Source organism: Rhinopithecus roxellana, chromosome 2 (assembly GCF_007565055.1).
Source record: "Rhinopithecus roxellana isolate Shanxi Qingling chromosome 2, ASM756505v1, whole genome shotgun sequence".
In the NCBI taxonomy this organism is placed as follows: domain Eukaryota; kingdom Metazoa; phylum Chordata; class Mammalia; order Primates; family Cercopithecidae; genus Rhinopithecus; species Rhinopithecus roxellana.
Genome location: NC_044550.1, coordinates 191,571,070 through 191,595,207, shown reverse-complemented (window position 1 = coordinate 191,595,207; position 24,138 = coordinate 191,571,070). Strand labels below are relative to the sequence as shown.

The 24,138-nt window shown below is 38.5% G+C and overlaps 1 protein-coding gene across 1 annotated transcript in view; it reads right to left on the bottom strand.

Moving 5' to 3' along the window:
• FGF2 (fibroblast growth factor 2) overlaps window positions 1–24,138 on the bottom strand; it is a 73,102-nt gene that overhangs the window by 11,321 nt on the left and 37,643 nt on the right. The window contains exon 2 of the mRNA XM_030925404.1: window positions 9,874–9,977. Coding sequence (XP_030781264.1) covers window positions 9,874–9,977 — 104 coding nt within the window. The remainder of the gene's footprint in view (window positions 1–9,873; window positions 9,978–24,138) is intronic.

Genomic DNA, 24,138 nt, shown 5'->3' with positions numbered 1-24,138 from the left:
TACATATTGATATAAATGATTGAATAAATAAATAAATGGAGGAAAATGAACAAATTTCCCAAGAAAAAGAATGACAAATTATGTAGATACTACCCCCTCAAGGAGGTGGAGCATAACCATCATCTCCATCTCTTAAGTATGGACTATGCATGGCAACTTCCTTCCAAACAGTATAGTATAGAAAGTAAGTGAAAGAGTAACTTTACAGTGGACACAAGTACTATCTCAGCCAGTTGAACAAGGATTATATCATGAGTGATCAATCATAAGAATAACATACACCATTATATGCCACAAAAATGGTACTTAACTTCTATATTCTTCCTCTCAAACACTCAAATCCCTATCTACCCATGAGGAAAAAAAAAAAAAATCAGGCCAGGTACAATGGCTCACACTTGTCATCCCAGCACTTTGGGAGGCCAAGGCAGGAGGATTATTGAGCCCAGGAGTTTGAGACCAATTTGGGCAATATAGCGAGACCTCATCTCTACTAAAAATAAAAATAAATTAGTAGAGTATGGTGACATGCACCTGTAGTCCCAGCTACTTGGGAGGCCAAGATGGGAGGATCGCTTGAGCCCAAGAATTCAAGGTTGTGGTGATCTATGATCACAGCACTGCCCTCCAGCCTGGGAGACAGAGAAGACCCTGTCTCAAAAAAAAAAAAAAAAAAAAAAAAAAAAAAAAAAAAAAAAAAATCAAGCAAGTTGAAGGACATTCTAAAAAATACCTCAACAGTGCTCCTCAAACTATCAAAGTAATCAAAAATAAGGAAAGTCTAAGAAACTGTCACAGTCTGGAGGAAACTAAGGAGACATGATAACTAAATATGGTATCCTGGAACAGAAAAAGAATATTAGGAAAAACTAAGGAAACATGAATAAAGTATGGACTTTAGCTAATAATAACATATCAGTATTGGTTCATTAGTTGTGACACGTGTACCATACTAATGTAGGATGTTAATAATAAATGAAACTCCATGTGGAATATATACACACTCTCTGTGTTATCTTTATAACTTTTCTGTAAGTCTAAAGCCATCGTAAAACTAAAAACTATTTTTTTAAAAACTGACTCTAGGGCTACAAGCACCATCACAAAAATGAATTTCTCAAGTCACTAGATACAGCAGCTCTAGCTATAATGTGAAAAATAAGAGCACCTCATGCATTCCTGTGCTCTACTATGCCCAAATACAGATGATTCATATATACATATCACTTTATTTCACCAGACTATCAACGGCATGTTTGTGAAGATTTTCATCTATTGTTTCTACTGCTGTATCAGTGCTTGGCACATAGTAAGTCATCAATAAATATTTGCTAAATTAATGAACAAATGGAACTTTTTCAGATAGCTTACAATAAAAATACAATTCAATGTCATTACAAAATCTAAATAAGAACTAGAGAACTAGGACTGGGGAAAATCCAGACTAGAAACTGAAATACAGAATATGGTTTAACTTTATGAACTATTTACTCCCTAAGGAAAATAGACCTGATGACCCTTTCCAAGCGTCGACTATCCAAACTTGACATCTGTGAAGATCTCTGAAGGGCCAAGAAACCTAGATTCCAATATCGCCTTGATCCCTAACTAGTATTTTCAATCAAGTCCTTTAACTTCTCTGGGCATCACTTTCCTCCTCTGTAAAATAAGAAGATTGGATTAGATGGTCTTTAGAATCCCTTCTAATCTATAATAGCCTTAGTACACAATAAGGAAAGAAATAAGCACATGAGCAAGTTCTCCTCACATCTCCATAGTACCACCTCTCACCCCCACTCTCCTTTCCTTATGCATTGGCCTCACAATTCTAGTCCACTACTAATTTTAGATTTGAAACTTATGACCATTTCCCCATGCTCCGTTTACTGGGTTGTTTATTGTTTTACACTACATTGATTTTTCAGTTTTGGCTTTTGAGGGAGCTTGCTCAATAGGAATCCCAAAGTGCTTTTGCTTATACCACTTCTGAGAATTAAAAACAGACATGATGTAAGTATCAATGTTGACTACTTCAGAAAAAAAATAAACATCCAAATAGTGAAAAGTTAAAATTAAATTTGATCTTTTTATTTTTTATTTTTTTGAGATGGAGTCTCGCTGTGTCGCCCAGGCTGGAGTGCAGTGGCATGATCTTGATTCACTGTAACGTTCACCTTCCGGGTCCAAGTGATTCTCCTGCCTCAGCCTCCTGAGCTGCTGTGATTACAGGTGCGCATCACTATGCCTGGCTAATTTTTGTATTTTTAGTAGAGATGCGGTTTCACCATGTTGGCCAGGCTGGTCTCAAACTCCTGACCTCAAGTGATCCACCTGCCTCGGCCTCCTAAAGTGCTAGGATTACAGGCATGAGCCATTGTGCCAGGCTTAAATTTGGTCTTAAATCTGTAATATCTATACATTGCATAACAGTTTTAAGATTGAGTTATAAAAGAACAGTAATTCTCATTATGCAATAACCTTTGTATTTTCTCTGTTTTCTCTCTTAAAAAGGATATATATTCCTCTTCAATTACTGTATTTTTCTCACAAATTTGATCAGTATAGACTGTCAATCTGGATAATTGGGCTCTCAAATATCTATTTTCCCTACCTTACTTTATTATAGAGTTCATGTCATCATGAAGGCCCCTCATTTAAGAAAGTTATTCTATAGGTAAAATGTATTTTACTTTTACAGAAATTACATGTATATCCCCAGAGAATATACATGTTTTCATATTTCACTATTGTGGATCAATGCAAGTTACATTCTAATACTTACTGAGATATTAATATTTTGTTCAGGGTATATCATGATCTATAGCATTATATAGAAAACAATGTACAACTTTCTGGCAGGTGAAGATCAGTCAAGTTTTTTCATACCAATGCTAACATTGAGGTTGTTTGGTGACTTAAACTTAAAACTACAATTAACTTCACTTCATGCAATTTTCTTAAAAATCTGTAATTTTGTGAACACTTAAATTCTAATATTTGTTCTGGACTTCTGTTGCTCATAGCAACAAAATTTATCCTGCTATGGAATGGAGTAAGAAGTCTGTTGTGCATTAAAGAACTATTTAACTTCGGCTTCCAAATACAGGCTTTGGCAATTAAATATAGTTACTTTTTGAATTTTCCTTTTTCCTAGCTTCAAAAGGAAAGGAAGGACCCTTAAGAAATGTTTTCAAACAACACAAAGTTGGTAACCTGAAAACACGCATACCATTAATATGTGAAGGTATTGGGGAAAAAAACGGTACACAAATTAGTCTTTTTTCATACTCTAATTGGTGATCAGCCTAACATAACTCTTAAAAACCAAAATGTTTTATGTATCCACAGTACTCTTCTTTCTGGGAGGAGACTAGAATGCTTTAGAAATTGCATTCCATTGCAGGAATCACCGACTAAAATGGAGAAGAACCCAGGGATGTGTCATAACAGTAGTCTGAAAAAGGGCCAGGTAGAAGAGTGGGAAGGACAATGCCTCTGGCAAGTGCAAGTTCAAGTTCATAAATCCCAGTTTCTCCAAGTTACAAGGCACATCTGCATCCCCAGATGATGGCTACTGGTCAGAACACTGAACTCATACCAAAAGTTGCTGTTGTTGACAGTTTAATGTCTATGGATCTGACTCAGAGAGAAATGTGCCACTTACTGAATCACCAACACCATATCTTTGGTTTTGAGGTGGGGCATGCTTACTTTTTCATCTGAAGATTGACATAGCCCACCAAGAACAATTTGAAAGAGACAGGATTGCTGCTGAAAAGGCATGACACCAAACCACACAAACTGGATGGTAAGACTAGAGATTAACTTGTGAACTTGGCAGGAATGGGTCATATGACGAGAGCTGAAACATACAACTGGATCTTGGCCATGCCATTCCTCAAAGGAGACTAAGAAATCCTGAATTTTTAATTTATGCTTAATAGCCATGGCTTTGTCTCTACAGAGTGTTTGTGATACATTTCTAAGCATTGCTAAATTAACTCTTACTGCACCAACTTGGTAGAAATCTGTTGTATCAGAAAAAGTTAATACATCCAAAGAGAGAGAAACACATTTAAGACTAACTTTCACAAGTTCCTGCTTAGCTAAGAATGAAACTAGAAAACTTTATTTTGAGTATTTTATGTTTCTGATGGTACAGAATCAACAGTTTAGGAAGCTTAATACATATTTGCCAAGAGAAAAAGTCAGAATTCTCTTTTCAGGTCTACTTTCTTTTAACTTGTCTCATCTTCTTATGCACCCTAGTAGTTTCAGAGACACACTTGAAGACAGAGCAGTTTCTGTTTTCATCACTTTTAACAATGGGTCTTTCTATCATTGTCAGTGAATCAATATTCAGCCAATGCTCCTGAGATGAAAAACCCCACCGGCGATTATCTTACAGAGTCACCATGATTACTAGGGTTATATGGTTTGGCTGTGCCCCCACCCTAATCTCATCTTGAATTCCCATGTGTTGTGGGAGGAACCCAGTGGAAGGTAACTGAATCATGGAGACAAGTCTTTCTTGTGCTGTTCTTATGATAATGAATAAGTCTCATGAGAGCTTATGGTTTTATAAAGAAGAGTCCCCCTGCACAAGCTCTCTCTCTTTGCCTGCTGCCATCTATTTAAGATGTGACTTGCTCTTTCTTGCCTTCCGCCATGATTGTGAGGCTTCCCCACCCATGTGGAACTGTAAGTCCAATTAAACCTCTTCTTTTGTAAATTGCCCAGTCTTGGGTATGTCTTTTATCAGCAGCATGAAAATGGACTAACACCGTAAATTGGTACTAGGAATGGGATGCTGCTGAAAGATACCAAAAAACATGGAAGCGACTTTGGAACTGGTTAACAGGCAAAGGTTAGAACAGGTTGGAGAGCTCAGAAGACAACAGGAAAATGTGGGAAAGTTTGGAACTCCCTAGAGATTTGTTGAATGCCTTTGACCAAAATGCTGATAACGATATGGACAATGAAATCCAGGCTGAGGTGGTCTCATATGGAGAAGATGAGGAACTTTTTGGGAACTGAGCAAAGGTGACTCTTGTTATGTTTTAACAAAGAGACTGGCAGCATTTTGCCTCTGCCCTAGATATTTGTGGAACTTTGAACTTGAGAGAAATGATTTAGGGTATCTGGTGGAAGAAATGTTTAAGCAGCAAAGCATTCAAAATGTGATATGGGTGCTGTTAAAGACATTCAGTTTTATAAGGGAAGGAAAGCATAAAAGTTTGGAAAATTTGCAGCCTGACCATGCAATAGAAAAGAAAATCCCATTTTCTGAGGAAAAATTCAAGTGGGCTGCAGAAATTTGTGTAAGTAATGGGGAGCCAGATGTTAATCACCAAGACAATGAGGAAAATGTCTCCGGGGAATGTCAGAGACCTTTTTGGCAATCCTTCCCATCACAGGCCCAGAGGTTTAGGAGGAAAAAATGGTTTTGTGGGCTGGGCCCAGGGTCCCTCTGCTATGTACAGTCTAGGGACTTGGTGCCTTGCTTCCCAGCCGCTCCAGCTATGACTAAAAGAGGCCAAGGTACAGCTCAGGCTGTTGCTTCAGAGGGTGCAAGCACCAAACCTTGTCAGCTTCCACATGATGTGGAGCCTGAGGGTGCAGAGAAGTGAAGAATTGAAGTTTAGGAACCTAGATTTCAGATGTATGGAAATGCCTGGATGCCCAGGCAAAAGTTTGCACAGGGGTGGGGCCCTTATGGAGAACCTCTGCTAGGGCAGTGCAGAGCCCCCACACAGAGTCCCTATTGCAGCACCACCTAGTGGAGCTGTGAGAAGAGGGCCACCATCCTCCAGACCCCAGAATGGTAGCTCTACTGAGACCTTGCACCATGCACCTAGAAAAGCCACAGACACTCAATGCCAGCCTGTGAAGGCAGCTGAGAGGGAGGCTGTACCCTGCAAAGCCACAGGGGCAGAGCTGCCCAATACGATGGGAACCCAGCTCTTGCACCAGCATGACCTGGATGAGAGACATGGAGTCAAAGGAGATCACTTTGGAGTTTTAAGATTTGACTGCCTCACTGGATTTCAGACTTGCATAGGGACTGTAGCCCCTTCTTTTGGGCCAAGTTCTCCCATTTGGAATGGCTGTATTAACCCAATGCCTGTACTCACATTGTATCTAGGACGTAACTAACTTGCTTCTGATTTTACAGGCTCATAGACAGAAGGGACTTGCCTTGTCTCTGATGAGATGTTGGACTGTGGACTTTTGAGTTAATGCTGAAATGAGTTACAACTTTGGGAGACTGTTGGGAAGGCATGATTGGTTTTGAAATGCGAGGACATGGGATTTTGGAGGCGCCAGGGATGGAATGATATGGTTTGGCTGTGTCCCCACCTAAATTTCATCTTTCATTTCCATGTGTTATGGGAAGGACGCAGTGGGAGGTGACTGAATCATGGGGACAAGTCTTTCCCATGCTGTTCTCATGATAGTAAGTCTCACAAGATCTGATGCTTTTATAAAGAAGAGTCCTCCTGCACAAGCTCTCTCTGCCTACTGCCATCCATTTAAGATGTGACTTGCTCTTCCTTGCCTTCCACCATTATTGTGAGGCTTCCCCAGCCATGTGGAACTGTAAGTCCAATTAAACCTCTTTCTTTTGTAAATTGCCCAGTCTCTGGTATATCTTTATCAGCAGCATGAAAATGGACTAATACGCTAAGGTACTGCATCTTCTAATCTCAACAAGACCACAGGGTAACAACTAATCTCAAGGCATTCACTGACCCAGATTATGACAGACATATAAAAGACTGGAGCTTTAAAACTATTTGATTCTTGCTGTCCGTAGTTAGTTATAACAGAAGCAAATGTTGTATGCAACTCCTTTTTTTTCCTCTACCACCCTCACTGTCTGACAGTAGCCCAAACCAACTCTACTGCAGAAGCATAGTGATTTGTCACATCCTAAAGTGAAAGGGGTAGGAGGGATGGAAACTCATCTTCCTTTCACTAATAAAATGTCAAAGTCATCCAAAATTATTTATTGATTCACTGTCATGGGAAGATATTTAAAATGCTACTTTGGTAGATTCCTGAAGTACTACATCACCTCTTGAGTTGACAATAGATTGGCAGAATAAAAGGCAAGTACAGAGTAGAAGAAGTGAAAGTCCCAAGTAGTTAATGTTTTGAGCTGCATTCTTTACCTAGGAAACCGTATACATTCCCCTGATTTAACTACCACCTATATGCTGATCATACCCAAATCTATCTAACAATCAATGTAGACCTTTCCTCTAAGCTCCAGATTTATAATTCCAACTACTCAGTGAAAAACCTTACCTGGATTTCCCTTAGACAACTCAAGCTAAATAGGTCTAAATTTGAACTTACTACCTTTTCCCAAACCCTGCCCTTTTCTTCCTTCCCCTTTCTCGTCTACCTTCTCACCCAAACCAGAAACCTAAAAGCCACCTTGACTTTTCTTTCATCTTCACTCCTAAATCTAATCAATCACAAGTGCTAGCACTTTCCTCAGTCCTCTCTGACCACTGTTATTGCCAGGATCAGAACATCACTTGCTTGGACTATTATAGTGGCCTTCTAACTGATCTCTCTCCACCAGCCTTGGCCCCCTCAAGTCCATTCTCTACACTTCTGCCAGGATGATCTTTCTCAAATTTAAATCTAATTAGATCTCTCCTTAAAACTCTTCATGGCTCTCCACTGCTTATAGTCAGCATGGTGTATAAAGCTCTTCAGCAGATTCAGCAGTCTATCTACCTCCCCAGCCTTCTCTCTCTTCCCTTCCACTTCCATTGCAGTGTACATTCCAGCATTAGTTAATTACTTGTAATTCTAGAGATACATCAAGATTTTTGCATCCACACCTTTGCATGTCCTATGTCCTAGAGTTATCTACACCTTCATCTCAATTTCTTCTGCCCCGTGACTGCCTGCTGAACTCCTTCCTCTACAACATCTAAAATCTTACTTGTAGGTCATCTCCCCCAATTCTAGACAAATGTAATCACCTCGTTTTCTATATTGCTTCCTATATCATAATACTTCTTATCCTTTCCTATATTACTATGCATGTACGCAAAATACAGAAGTAGCACATCAAAACCCTTATTACAAATACTTACACTTCTGCCTCCCCTGGATTGTCACTCATTAAGGGCAGAGACCATTTGATATTCAATTTTATAAGCCCAGTGTCTACCATAGCATCTGGCACACTTACACTCAGTAAGTATTGGCTATTCTTGAAGAAGATTCTAAAATTTATTCAACTACCTCCCCCTAAAATTGAGAGCCACTACACTCAAACTTGTGATTTATCCTGCAAAAATCACATAAACTGGTAATATCAACATAATTATATCTTTGTCATATAGTCAGTCTGAAATTGGGATAGTTGAGATATCCTTTTTCTCTATAAGCCTTGTTTTGGTGCTTTTAGAAATCCAAAGGTCTTCATTCAGAAAAAATTTCAAAAACTATTTCTATAGCTCAAAATACCACAATTTCTTAGTACTATTAGATCTTTGCTGTGGGGGAGGTTATATAGAGATGTCATAACTGGCCAGTGGCATTGGTATAAGAGCTGTGAAACACACACACACACACACACACACACACACACACACACACACACACACAAACATTTACCTACATGTCCTATCTACTCCCTCAAGGAGACAGGAATGAGATCTGTGTCTTTTACATTTATTTTCCTGCACCATTCTTTACACACCATATATTTAACAGATATGCAATCCCGTTTCTAATAATAATGGTGAAGTTGACAGGGAGCTTGTACTACTGGAAAGAATACTAGCCAGGAACTAGGACCCCTGATGTGCTGTGATGAAATGTAAAAAAGAAAAGTCCCTCTCCACAGCCGGGCATGATGGCTTACGCCTATAATCCCAGCACTTTGGTAGGCCAAGACAGGCAGATCACCTGAGGTCAGGAGTTCAAGACCAGCCCGGCCAACATGGTGAAACCTTGTCTCTACTAAAAAATATTAAAAAATTAGCCAGGCATGATGCTGCATTCCTGTAATCCCAGCTACTCGGGAGGCTGAGGCAGGAGAATTGCTTGAACTCAGGAGGCAGAGGGTGCAGTGACCCGAGATTGCACCACCACCGCACTCTACTCTGTGCAGTGGAGCGAGACTCCATCTCAAAAAAAAAAAAAAAAAAAAAAAGAAAAAGAATCCCTCTCCTGACATATATATAAATGAGAAGTAATATGAGGAAGAAGTAGCAATTTTCAAGATCTATTACATGTCGGATGCTGATTTGGGCACTTGATGTGTAGTATTTAATTAAATTCTCATAAAATTCCAATGAGATAGGATCATTGTTTCTATTTTACAGGTGAGGGAACTAACTCAGAATCATTTGCCCAAGAACACAGAGCTCATAAGTAGCAGAGTTGGCATCTGTACCAGGCAAAAAGCCTACATTCTCAATTAGTGTCCTACACTGCAAGTGTTTTGTATGTCACATTCTAAAGAAGAAACTTAAAAACCGATAATCAAAATTTTATACATCTATTCCCACTGATCTTCAAACAACTGCATAATAGAAGGAACATTTTTCGAGATTATAGTTTAATAGTTGTGCAGAGTAAAAGCAGCAATGTAGAGGTCAGGAATGCCTCTAGCCCAATCCAGTCTCTACTTTATATGAACTGTATTTTCTTACTTTAGTTACTCCCTCAGCACATCAGTTTTTGCATCTGTGAAATAAAGAAAATACTCCCTATTTTACTGGGTGACTATGAAGATGATATATGTACAACCCTTTATAAAGATTTGATAAACAACAATGCTGGCAAATTAACAGCAATAAAAGCTAACAAAAAACGTGTGAAAACAGAAAGTATGCTTACAGAAGCCAGTAATCTTCCATCTTCCTTCATAGCAAGGTAACGGTTAGCACACACTCCTTTGATAGACACAACTCCTCTCTCTTCTGCTTGAAGTTGTAATTTGACTGTAACAGGAAAAAAAAATTATCTTTGTAAAACCATAGAGGAAAGAGCCTTCTTCACGACATTTCTGCAATATAAAGACAAAACACACCTAAGCAACAACTAATCCACTTGGGGGATTGGTGAGGTTGGGGGTATGGGTGAGTGACAAGGAGCAGATGTCAACTAAACTGTATGAGAGAGGATGAGATGCAGAACTACTAGGGCACCAGTGCCTTGTGAGTCCCTTGTCACTCCTGTGTCACAGGGTGAGCAGAGAAGGGGGACATATGGAGAATTGTTTCCTTTGTTGGGCAGTTAGCTTTCAATTGCCCCCGTTAACTGTTTACATTTTTTAAAGTGAACATACTTTAAGGGTGGATAAAAGTACCCTCACCATGTGAGAATTCCCATGCTACTGCCTATGTTGAAACTATTTAAAAGTTATTTGCCAATTCCTCACGAATAAAACACAATCTAATAATTCACTGTTATCATTTGAGCTGTATTTTCTTGACTTTTTTTTCTTTTTTGAGTCGGAGTCTCGCCTCTGTCACCCAGGCTGGAGTGCAGTGGCACAATCACAGCTCACTGCAAGCTCTGCCTCCCGGGGTCCCGCCATTCTCCTGCCTCAGTCTCCTGAGTAGCTGGGACTACAGGCGCCTGCCACCACGCCTGGCTAATTTTTTGTATTTTTAGTAGAGACGGGGTTTCACCATGTTAGCCAGGATGGTCTTGATCTCCTGACCTCATGATCTGCCCACCTCGGCCTCCCAAAGTGCTGGGATTACAGGCATGAGCCACCGCACCCGGTCCTATTTCCTTGACTTCTACACATCTTATTTCTAGCTTCCTCTTCAATGAAATATAGATGCATTTAGCTTTCTATATGGGATTTTGATGTCTATTTTTTTGTGCGCAAATATCTATCTAGTGGAAACACAAAATGCTTATACTTAATTTGCTTATACAGCAAATGATTTTCATAAAATAAGTGTGATGAAAGATTTTCATAAAATAAGATCCTGAGAAAGATGACTTGTCACACTGCATTACCAATATTAAGCAGATTATAGAAAAAAATAATTATGACAATAATGCAATATGGACAAATAATTACATAATTAATTGAAATAAACATGAAGTAAAGATTATTTTGCTATTCAGAGGCAGCATTCTCCTGCCTAGAACAATATTCCCCTAAATGTATTTTGGCTACCAGATGTTACATAAAAAACAGGTTCTGGCGTCAAATAATTTAGGAAAATCTTAGTTAAGCCAAGTTAACTCTTTATTACCAAACTTCTCAGAACTCTGCTTATCATAAGATAAGCAAGATAAATGTTTGTCCAACCTATTTTCATAGGTCATCCTATATACTATGGATATGTTTAGGATATTCTTGAGAGCAAGAGAAAAAAATGCAATTTTAGAAGTCAGCATATTATCATTTGAATAACATTAGAAATACAAAATAAATATAATTTCCAGGTGTTTATAGGTAGCTAGAGAAATGGCATGAAAAAGCAACTTTTGAAGGTTTCTGAAATAATTAACTTTGTTAGATATCATTATGTCATAGTAATTTATGTTTTAAAATTTTTCCTATCAAGACAGCAACAGACATGCAAAATGAAACATAGTATCTGGGATTAGCTTTAAAATAAGCTAATAGATTATTTTAAATAATAGATAATAAATTTTTAATAAAGTGGATAGGATAAATAAGATTGACTTGTGTTAGTCATTAGAAGCACAGAATTTCATTATTCTAATCTCACTACTTTTATGAATGCTTAAGAATTTACAATTAAAAAAACAATCTTAGCATTTTGTTGAACATTTCATGTCTGAGTCTCCTCTGTGTGTCAGTCACCCCTGGATTCCAGAAAGCATTGCATCATTGAAGCCTGAAGTTACCCAAGTGAAATTCTTTTTTTTTTTTTTTTTTTTTTGAGACGGAGTCTTGCTCTGTCGCCCGGGCTGGAGTGCAGTGGCCGGATCTCAGCTCACTGCAAGCTCTGCCTCCCGGGTTTACGCCATTCTCCTGCCTCAGCCTCCGGAGTAGCTGGGACTACAGGCGCCCGCCACCTCGCCCGGCTAGTTTTTTGTATTTTTAGTAGAGACAGGGTTTCACCGTGTTAGCCAGGATGGTCTTGATCTCCTGACCTCGTGATCCGCCCGTCTCAGCCTCCCAAAGTGCTGGGATTACAGGCTTGAGCCACCGCGCCCGGCTGAAATTCTTTTATAAAATCTTAAAAGATAATACGAAGTAAAAGGAATGTAATGAAGACATGAAACCCAAAAAAAGAAGGGTTTGAAGTCTTTTTTACAACATTATTGGAAAATGCAGAAAATAAGCTTTGTTTTTAATCAACATAATCAAACTTATCTTAATGAGTATGAGCAAATTATTGTATACAGCTCTAAAATGATTCAGATAAGCCATTTTAATGAAGAATGCATTTGCATCTCACTTTAACTCATAAGGGTGTACAAATGCCCATGAGGTAAGGCTGCATAATCAATTGCTATACTTTCTTTCTGTCCCTTATCAATAAACTCTAGCCCAGCTCTAGCCCACCATCTCATAAATGTGTATTACTGGTCATAAGGGTGATTAGGGATATTCATGTATGGCCAGATCAGTACCAGTGACTAAATACCCAAAGTAAATATCATTCATTTACTCATTAACCTTTTGTAGACCTCAACTATTCCACACTCAGGGACTGTTATTCATTAAACCACTAAGCAATAAGCATTAAATGTAGATTCTTAAAAAGTGTTTCCATTGGCATATAATTTTTAAAATATAAGTTTTAAAAATAGCCAGAGTCTACAACAAGAAGTTGAGGAAGTCACAAAATCATAGATTTTCTATAAAAACTATCTGAGCTGAGATGCATAAAAAACCTAAATAAACTAAATTCAATATACAGATGATCTCTTCCCAAAAAAGAGATGCACAGCTACTTCATCTCCTAAATAAATTCGACATACAGATGATCTCTTCCAAAAAAAGAGATGCATAACTGCTTCATCTCTGATAGGAGGAGGAATAAACTTGCCAAAAATGGGACTATGAAGAAATCAGCTGAATTTTTAAGAAACTTTTATTAGCTGCTGATGTGAGGAAGTAGAATTCTGAAGAGCCCTGATCAAAGAGCAATTCCATATCCACCTGACAGTTCTTTCCCATAGAGCTTCCACTCAGTGCACAAGTACCACACACCAAAGGCTAGGAACAGAACAGAAGGGCTGAGAGATCCTCCTCAAGTACCCTGGGCCTTTGCAGACTGCAAGGCAGCAGTCCACTGAAGGCTGGGAGCAGATCAAATGGCTGAAAGCCATCCTTCTGAGAAGCACTGAGCTTTCACCGAAAACAAAGCCAATGACCAGCAGGATAAAGAGAGATCTTCCAAGATGTGGAAAGCCAGGAGTAGAGTTCAAGAGCAAGGTTAACTCCCCACCAATCCAAACATTTAGCAGCTGAGTTATAAAGGCAAAATGAAATATTTTAAAACTACTCAATTCAATTAACCCAAGAAGGCAGAAAGGGAAAGACAGAAGGTAAAGGACAGAAAGGATAATTAGAAAAATAGCAAAATGTGTGAATTTGATTCTGTCATCATGCTGCTATTTGGTTATTTTGCACACTAGCTGATGCAGTTTCTTCATAGTGTCATTGGTCTTTATATTTTAGTGTGTTTTTGCAGTGACTGGTACCGGTTTTTCCTTTCCATATTTAGTGCTCCTTTTAAGAGCTCTTGTAAGGCAGGCCTGGTGGTGACAAAATCCCTCAGCATCTGCTTGTCTGGAAAGGATTTTATTTCTCCTTCGCTTTTGAAGGTTAGTGTGGCTGGATATGAAATTCTGAGTTGAAAATTTTTTTCTGTAAGAATGTTGAATATTGGCCCCCAAGTTCTTCTGGCTTATAGAGTTTCTGCTGAGAGGTCTGCTGTTAGTCTGATGGACTTCCCTTTGTAGGTGACCTGGCCTTTCTCTCTGGCTCCCCTTAACATTTTTTCCTTCATTTCAACCTTGGAGAATCTGATGATTATGTGTCTTGGAGCTGATCTTCTTGTGGAGTATCTTGGTGGTGTTCTCTGCATTTCCTGAATTTGTATGTTGGCCCCTCTTGCTAGGTTGGGGGAGTTCTCCTGGATAATATCCCGAAGTGTGTTTTCCAGCTTGTTTCTATTCTCCCTGTCTTCTTCTGGTACTCTAGTCAATAGTAGGTTTGGTCTTTTTATGAAGTCTTATATTTCTTGGAGGTTTTTTTCATTCCTTTACATTCTTTTTTCTCTAGTCTTGTCTTCACGCCTTATTTCAGCAAGACGGTCTTCAAATTCTGATATCCTTTCTTCTATTTGGTTGATTTGGATGTTGATACTTGTGTATGCTTCAAGAAGTTCTCATGCTGTGTTTTTCAACTCCATCAGGTCATTTATGTTCCTCTCTAAACTGGTTATTCTAGTTAACAATTCCTGAGCGGTGGCTCAAGCCTGTAATCCCAGCACTTTGGGAGGCCGAGACGGGCGGATCACGAGGTCAGGAGATCGAGACCATCCTGGCTAATACGGTGAAACCCTGTCTCTACTTAAAAATACAAAAAAAAAAAAAAACTAGCCGGGCGACGAGGCGGGCGCCTGTAGTCCCAGCTACTCGGGAGGCTGAGGCAGGAGAATGGCGTAAACCCGGGAGGCGGAGCTTGCAGTGAGCTGAGATCCGGCCACTGCACTCCAGCCTGGGTGGCAGAGCAAGACTCCGTCTCAAAAAAAAAAAAAAAAAAAAAAAAAAAAAAAAAAAAAAAAAAAAAATTCCTCCAACCTTTCATAAAGGTTCTTAGTGTCTTTGCATTGGGTTAGAACATGCTCCTTTTAGCTCAGCGTAGTTTTTTATCACCCATCTTCTGAAGCCTGCTTCTATCAATTCGTCCAACTGATCCTCCGTCCAATTTTGCACCTTGATGGAGAGACGTTGCGATCATTTGGAGGAGAAGAGGCACTTTGGCCTTTTGGGTTTTCAGTATTTTTCTGTTGATTCCTTCTCATCTTTGTGAGTTTGTCTAGTTTCAGTCTTTGAGGCTACTGACCCTGGATGGGATTTTTGTGTGGGCTTTTTTGTTGTTGATGATGCTGTTGTTGCTTTCTGCTTATTATTATTTTTTTCTTTCAATGGTCAGGTCCCTCTTCTACAGGGCTGCTGCAGTTTGCTGGTGATTCACTTCAGGCCCTATTCTACCTGATTTGCTTCTGCACCTGGAGATGTCACTCAAGGAGGCTGGAGAACAGCAAAGATGGGTGTGTGCTTCTTCTCTGGCCTCTGACCTTGAGGAGCACCAACCTGATGCCAGTAGGATCACTCCTGTATAGAGTGTTTGACAACCCCTGTTGGAGGGTCTCACCCAGTTGGGTGGCACGGGTAATAGGACCAGTTTAATGAAGCACTTTCTCTCTTGGTGGAGGGGGTGTGCCTCTTAGAGACCTACAAAGAGACTTAGACTCCTATGAAATAATAGTGGGAGACTTTAATGCCCCACTGTCAGTATTAGATCAATGAGACAGAAAATTAATAAGTATATTCAGGACTTGAACTCAACTCTGGATCAAGTGGACCTAGTAGACGTCTATAGAACGCTCTACCCCAAATCAACAGAATATACATTCTTCTCAGTATCACATGGCACTTATTCTAAAATCGACCACATATTTGGAAGTAAAACACTCCTCAGCAAATGCAAAAGAACTGAAATCATAACAAACAGTCTCTCAAAACAAGGTGCAATCAAATTAGAACTCAGGATTAAGAAACTCACTCAAAACCGCACAATTACATGGAAATTGAACAACCTGCTCCTGAATGACTCCTGGGCAAATAATGAAATTATGGCAGAAATGAAGAAGTTATTTGAAAACGAGAACAAAGTGACAATGTACCAGAATTTCTGGGGCACAGCTAAAGCAGTATTAAGAGGGAAATTTATAGCACTAAATGTCAACTTCAGAAAGCTTGAAAGATCTCAAATCAACACCCTAACATCACAATTAAAAGAGCTAGAGAGGAAAGAACAAACTAATCCAAAAGCTAGCAGAAAACAAGAAATACCTAAGATCATAGAAGAACTGAAGGAAATGGAGACAAGAAAAACCCTCCAAAAAAATCCATGAATCCAGGAGGTGGTTTTTTGAAAAGGTTAACAAAATAGACCGCTAGCTAGACTAACAAACAAGAAAAGAGGGAAGAATCAAATAGACACAATGATAAAGGGGAGATCACCACTGACCCTACAGAAATAGAAACTATCATCAGAGAATACAATAAATACTTCTATGCAAATAAACTAGAAGAAATTGATACATTCCTGGACACATACACCCTCCCAAGGCTAAACCAGGAAGAAGAATCCCTAAATAGACCAATAACAAGCTCTGAAATTGAGGCAGTAATTAATAGCCTACCAACCAAAGAAAGTCCAGGACCAGACAGATTCACAGACAGATTCTACCAGAGGTACAAAGAGGAGCTGGTACCATTCCTTCTGAAACTATTCCAAACAATTGAAAAGGAGGGACTCCACCCTAATTCATTTTATGAGGCCAGCATCATCCTGATACCAAACCAAGAAGAGACAGAACAAAGAAAACTTCCGGCCAACATCCCTGATGAACATTGATGTGAAAATCCTCAATAAAATACTGGCAAACAGAATTCAGCAACACATGAAAAAACTTATCCACCACGATCAAGTCGACTTCATCCCTGGGATGCAAGGGTGTTTCAACTTACACAAATCAATAAATGTAATCCATCACGTAAACAGAACCAAAGACAAAAACCACATGATGATCTCAACAGATGTAGAAAAGGCCTTCAATAAAATTCAACACCCCTTCATGCTAAAAACTCTCAATAAACTAGGTGTTGATGGAACATATCTCAAAATAATAAGAGCTATTTATGACAAACCCACAGCCAATATCATATTGAATGGGCAAAAGCTGGAAGCATTCCCTTTGAAAACCGGCACAAGGCAAGGATGCCCTCTCTTACCACTCCTACTCAACATAGTATTGGAAGTTCTGGCCAGGGAAATCAGGCAAGAGAAAGAAAGTGTATTCAAATAGAAAGAGAGGAAGTCAAATTGTCTCTGTTTGCAGATGACATGATTGTATATTTAGAAAATCCCGTCGTCTCTGCCCAAAAACTTCTTAAACTGACAAGCAACTTCAGCAAATTCTTGGGATACAAAATCAATGTGGAAAAATCACAAGCATTCCTTTACACCAATAGACAAGCAGAGAGCCAAATCATGAATGAACTCCCATTCACAACCGTTACAAAGAGAATAAAATACCTAGGAATACAGCTAACAAGTGACGTGAAGGACCTCTTCAAGGAGAACTATAAACCACTGCTCAAGGAAATAAGAGAGAATGCAAACAAATGGGAAAATATTCCATCCTCAAGGATAGGAAGAATCAAGATCGTGAAAATGGACATACTGCCCAAAGTAATTGGTAGATTCAATGCTATTCCCATCAAACTACCATTCACATTCTTTACAGAATTAGAAAAAACTATTTTAAATTTCATATGGAATGAAAGAAGACCCCATATAGCCAAGACAATACTAAGCAAAAAGAACAAAGCTGGAGGCATCACACTACCTGACTTCAAACTATACTACAAGGCTGCAATAACCAAAACAACATGGTACTGGTACCAAAACAGATATATAGACCAATGGAGCAGAGCAGAGACCTCAGAAATAATACCACACATCCACAACCATCTCATCTTTGGCAAACCTGCTAAAAACAAGCAATGGGGAAGAGATCTCATATTTGATAAATGGTGCTGGAAAAACTGGCTAGCCATATGCAGAAAACTGACCCCTTTCTTATACCTTACACAAAAATTAACTCAAAATGGATTAAAGACATAAATGTAAAACCCAAAACCATAAAAACCCTAGAAGAAAACCTAGGCAATACCATTCAGGACATAGGCCAGGGCAAAGACTTCATGACTAAAACGAAAAAGCAATTACAACAAAAGCCAAAATTGACAAACGGGATCTAATTAAACTAAAGAGCTTCTGCACAGCAAAAGAAACTATCAGCAGAGTGAATAGGCAACCTACAGAATGGGAGAAAATTTCTGCAATCTACCCATCTAACAAAGGTCTAACATCCAGAATTTATAAGGAACTTAAACAAATTTACAAGAAAAAAACAAACAACCCCATCAAAAAGTGGGCAAAGGATATGAACAGACACTTCTCAAAAGACGACATTTACATGACCAACAAACATAAGAAAAAAAAGCTCAACATCACTGATCATCAGAGAAATGCAAATCAAAACCACAATGAGATACCATCTCACACCAGTCAGAATGGCGATTATTAAAAAGTCAGGAAACAATAGATGCTGGCAAGGCTGTGAAGAAATAGAAACACTTTTACACTGCTGGTGGGAATGTAAATCAGTTCAACCATTGTTGAGGACAGTGTGGCAATTCAAGGATCTAGAACCAGAAATACCATCTGACCCAGCAATCCCATTACTGGGTATATACCCAAAGGATTATAAATCATTCTACTATAAAGACACATAACACATGTGTGTTTATTGCAGCACTATTTACAATAGCAAAGACATGGAACCAACCCAAATGTCCATCAATGATAGACTGGATCAAGAAAATGTGGTACACACACACCATGGAATGTTATGCAGCCATAAAAAGGAATGAGATCATGTCCTTTGCAGGGACATGGATGAAGCTGGAAGCCATCATCCTCAGCAAACTAACACAGGAACAGAAAACCAAGTACTGCATGTTCTCACTCATAGGTGGGAGCTGAACAATAAGAACACATGGACACAGAGTGGGGAACAACACACCAGGGCCTGTTGTGGGGTGGGGAGTGAGGGGAGGGAACTAAGAGGATGGGTCAATGGGTGCAGCAAACCAGTATGGCACACGTATACCTATGTAACAAACGTGTACATTCTGCACATGTATCCCATTTTTTAGAATAAATTAAAAAAGAAAAACAGTAAAATGGCAGATTCAAACCAACCATATCAATAATAACACTGAATACATATGTTCAACACACCACTAAAAGGAAACAGTTGTCAACAAGATGAAAAAACAAAACCTAACTATGTTGTTTACAAGAAAAGCACCTTAAATACAAATATACAGGCAGGTTGACAGTAAAATTGTTGAAAAAATAGGTAAAATGCAGACCTTAAGTATAAGAAAGCTGATCTAGCTATATTAATATCTGACAATATAGCCTTGAAGGCAAGTAGTATAACCAGAGATAAACAAGGTCATCATAATCATCTTAAATGTTTAGCAGCTAATAATAGAACTCTAAAATATCTGAAGCAAAAACTGACAAGAGAATAAATCATTAAGAAAATGGAAGGTGTGAACAGCATTACCAATCATGATTTAAATGATACTGTTTTTTAGATCAGGTAAGTTTCATTTATCTAAGACTTCATCCTCCTAATATAGTCATTTAAAAACTATGTTCCAAAAAATTAACTGTGGCCGGGCACGGTGGCTCACACCTGTAATTCCAGCACTTTGGGAGGCCTTGGCAGGCAGATCACTCGAGCCCAGGGTTTGCCCAGCCTGGACAACAAAGTGAAACCCTGTCTCTAAAAAATTAAAAAATATATATATTTTTAACGGAAAAAAAATTAACTCTGCCAGCTTGGGAAGCCATCTATGGCAATTTGCCTACAGGCCTTGAGTTGTTCAAATCAATTAACTCCATCTGAGAAATTCCTTTTCCAAAGACAACATAATACTAAGTAATATAGAAGGCACTTATTCTGAACTGTTGGTACCCATGGTTCCTTTGTTTGTTTTGTCGATTATAGCATTATTGAGGTATAATTCACATGCCATGCAATTCACCCATTTAAAACATGCATTCAATTCAATGTGCTTTACTATAATCATAGCATTGTGCAACCATCACAATCAATTATAGAACATTTTCATCACCCTACATTCTTTAGCAGTCACTTTCCATGTCCCTAATACCACTCATCCGAACCCTGGGCAACCTGTCTCTATAGATTTGTCTATTCCGGACATTTCATATAAACAAAATGTGACTTGCCTCTTTCACTCAGAATAATGTTTTAAAGGTTTATGCATGTTGTAGCATGTATCAGTACTTCATTACTTTTTATTGCCAAATAATAGTCTGTTGTATAGACAGACTGATTCATCCATTCAGCAGCTGATGGATATTTGAACTGTTTTTACTTTTTGGCTACATAAATAACATTGCTATGAACATTCATACACAAGATTTTGTGTAGACATACGTTTTCTTTTTTGGGGAGTATATACCTAGGAGTCAAATTACTGGGTCACATGGTAACTCTATGTTTAATCATTTGTGGAATTGTCAGACTGTTTTCCAATGCAACTTTACATTCTCATCAGCAATATATGAGTTCCAATTATTTCACATCCAGGCCAACACTTGTTATGGTCTGTTTTTGTTTCTGAATTATAGGCATCCTAGTTGAGTGTGAAGTAATATCTCACTGTGATTCTGATTTGCATTTCTTGGATGGGTAATGATGTTGAGCATCTTTTCATGTGCTTATTGGCTATTTGGTTACCTTCTTTGAAGAAATGTCTATTTAGATCTTTGATTCATTTTTAGATTGTCTTTTTATTATTGAGTTGAGTTAATTATATGTTCTAGATACAAATCCCTTTCAGACATATGATGTGAGAATATTTTCTCCCATCCTGTGGGGTATCTTTTCACTTTCTTGATGTTGTCCTTTGAAGCATAAACACTTTAAATTTTCATGAAGTCCAATTTATCAATGTTCTTCTGTTGTTGCTTGTACTTTTAGTGTCATATCTAAGAAATCATTGCCTAATCTAGGGTCATGAAAGTTTACACCTGTGCTTTCCTCTAAGTTTTAGTTTTACCCCTTCTATTTAGGTTTTAATACATTTTGAGTTAATTTTTGTGTGTGGTATGTTGGCACAACTTCATTCTTTTGCATGCAGATATGCCCAAATCGACACTTAAAGATCACTACACCCAACGTGGCAAAACCCCATTCTACAAAAAATACAAAAAATTAGCCAGGCACGGTGGCATGCACCTGTAATCTCAGCTACCTAGAAGGCTGAGGTATGAGAATTGCTTGGGCCTGGGAGGCGGAGGTTGCAGTCAGCCGAAATAGCACAAATATACTCCAGCCTGGATGACAGAGCGAGAAACTGTCTCAACAACAAGAACAAAACAAACAGACAAACAACAGAGAAAATAAATCTCAAAGAAATTTAGAAAATATTTCTAGTTGTATGATAATGAAAATTCAGCATGTTTAAAGGGAAAATTACAGCTTTAAATATTTGTATTAGAAAAACAAAACGTGAAAAATCTACGCTTCTACATTATGACCTAGAAAAATAAGAGCAAATTAAACCCAAAGTAATAGCACAGGGAATATTTAGCATGTAAAAATTGTACATTTGAATATGTACAGATTAGTAGAAAACAGTCCCAAAGAGTTACCAATTATTTGGGGATAATGAAATAAAAATGCTCTTTTACTTCCACATGCATTTTGATATTTAAATGTTTTTCTCAGTTGTGCATGTTACTTTTATAATAAGCATGTAACAATGTTTGCATTGTTAAAACTTTAAAACAATCTAGAATAAAATACCAACTGTGTGGCGTATTAAACAGGACTGAAAATAAGCACATTCATGAGTTCAAGGAGGGAGACAGAATTTCTCAATTAAAAAGGGAGTTAACATTGTTACATCCCACATGTAACAATGTTAGCATTGTTAAAACTTTAAAGCAATCTAGAATAAAATACCAACCGTGGGTCATATTAAACATGACTGAAAATAACGCACATTCGTGAGTTCAAGGAGGGAGAGAGAATTTCTCAATTATAAAGGGAGTTTGGAGACATATCACCCAAAAGGGGTATGCGAACGTTGTTTGACTTCTGATTAGAATAAACCAACTGTAAAGAAAATATGAGACCATCAGGAAAATTTTAACACTAACTGGATATTTTATGCCTTAACGGAACTTTAAAAATGTTAGCATGAGAAGAGAATTGTGATTATTTTTAAAGTCCTTGTCTTTCAGAGATACATATTAATTATTTATTATCTAATATACACTAATACCTACAATCACTTATGTAAGAATTTATGTCATTTTTGTGTGTGTGTGTGTGTGTGTGTGTTTTTCTTTTTGAGACAGGATCTTGCTGTGTTGCCCAGGCTGGTCTTAAACTGCGGGCTCACAGTATCCTCCTGCCTCGGCCTCCCAAAGTGCTGGGATTACAGGTGTGGGCCACCACACCCAGCCTTATGTAGTTTCTGAATAAAACATTTTTGAAATGATCTGATGAAATGACATGATATCTACGGCATACTTCAAAACAATCCAGTGGAGGGGAGGGGTAAAAAGAGCTTGGGTGGTATAGATGAAATAAGATTGGTCATGTGGTGGTAATTGCTGAAGTTGGGTGATGGCTACATGGGGTTCATTACCCTGGTCTGTTTTTGTATATATTTGAAACTTTCCCTAATAAAAACTTCTTATTGTTATAAAAGAACAAAAGGTAACCAAAGGCAGTTCACCAGGTAATCAGAGTTAAGCTGGGGTAACGATATATAAAAGGGTTTAAAAACTGTGTTAATGCTCCACATAAAGCCCACAAGATGCTTTGCTGATTCCATACAGTGTGAAGTCTCAGCCAGTTCAGGATACTCGACAGTCCAGTCCAGTGAAGTTAAATCTGGTTACACTCAGGTTAGCTATTTTGTTGTCACCGTTCCATTTTGGACTTTATGGGGAGGAAAGGTACAATAAAATAATCATTCTTGAGATTTAGAAGACTTTAATAAGCAAAACCACTGAACGTTATGACACAGCAAAGGCATAAACTAAAGACATATCTCATTTTCTATGGTTAGGGTCTTCTTAAAGGAGTGGTTTTAAATATTAAGTACTTTAAGGTAAGAAATGAAAGGAATTGTATTAAATTTCCACATAAAAAGTACAGAGTAAAATTTTCCACACTTTCCAGGAAATGAAATAATATAACAGAAAAGCTAGCAAAAATTTGTTCTGAAAAATGGAGGATGACTTGATCAACTCTTCTGAAGCATAAAAATGATCCAGTCCCTTCTAGGCCTAATGAGGGGAGCTGTCTGTCATCTTCTCTCTAGTTTCTGGATATGATAAAATACTAATTTACATTGTTACATAAATGTTGAAAACCCTGGTTTTCACATTACATAAAATCCCTACTTTAATACTTCAACGTTTTTGGTTATACACTTGAAAATTTTCTGCCATAGTTATCAAAAAGTGACAAAAAGTAATGCAAGATATCTTCTCCGTGCTAATCATATGCAGCTTGCCTCCTGAAAAGTACTTAATAAATACTGTAAAATAGGATATTCCTTTTCATTGTATAAAATGGACATTCCTTTTTTGGGGGGTAGACGGTGGTGGTGGTGGAGTCTTGCTCTGTTGCCCAGGCCAGAGTGCAGTGTGGTGTGACCTCAGCTCATTGCAACCTCCACCTGCTGGGTTCAAGCAATTCTCCTGCCTCAGCCTCCCAAGTAGCTGGGACTACAGGTACACGCTGCCATGCCCGGCTAATTTTTGTATTTTAGTAGAGACAGGGTTTCACCATGTTGCCCAGGCTGGTTGCAAACTCCTGAGCTCAGGCAATCCACCCACCTCGGCCTCCCAAAGTGCTGGGATTACAGGCATGAGCCACCGCGTCCAGTCAGGACATTCCTTTATATTCTATGAAAACACTCCTGGCTGGGTGCAGTGCCTCACACCTGTAATCCCAGCACTTTGAGAGGCCACGGGGAGGACTGCTTGAGCCCAGGAGTTTGAGACCACCCTGGACAAAACAGGGAGACCCCCATATCTACAAAAAATTTTTAAAAATTTTAATTTTTTAGTTAGCAGTCCTAACTACTTGGGGGGCTGAGGCAAGAGTATTCCAAGGCTGCCACTGCCCTCCAACCTGGGCAACAGAGTGAGACCCTATTTCAAAAAAGAGGAGGGAGCATATTAAAATTTTTAAAAATATTCCTTTTGGCTGGGCACGGTGGCTC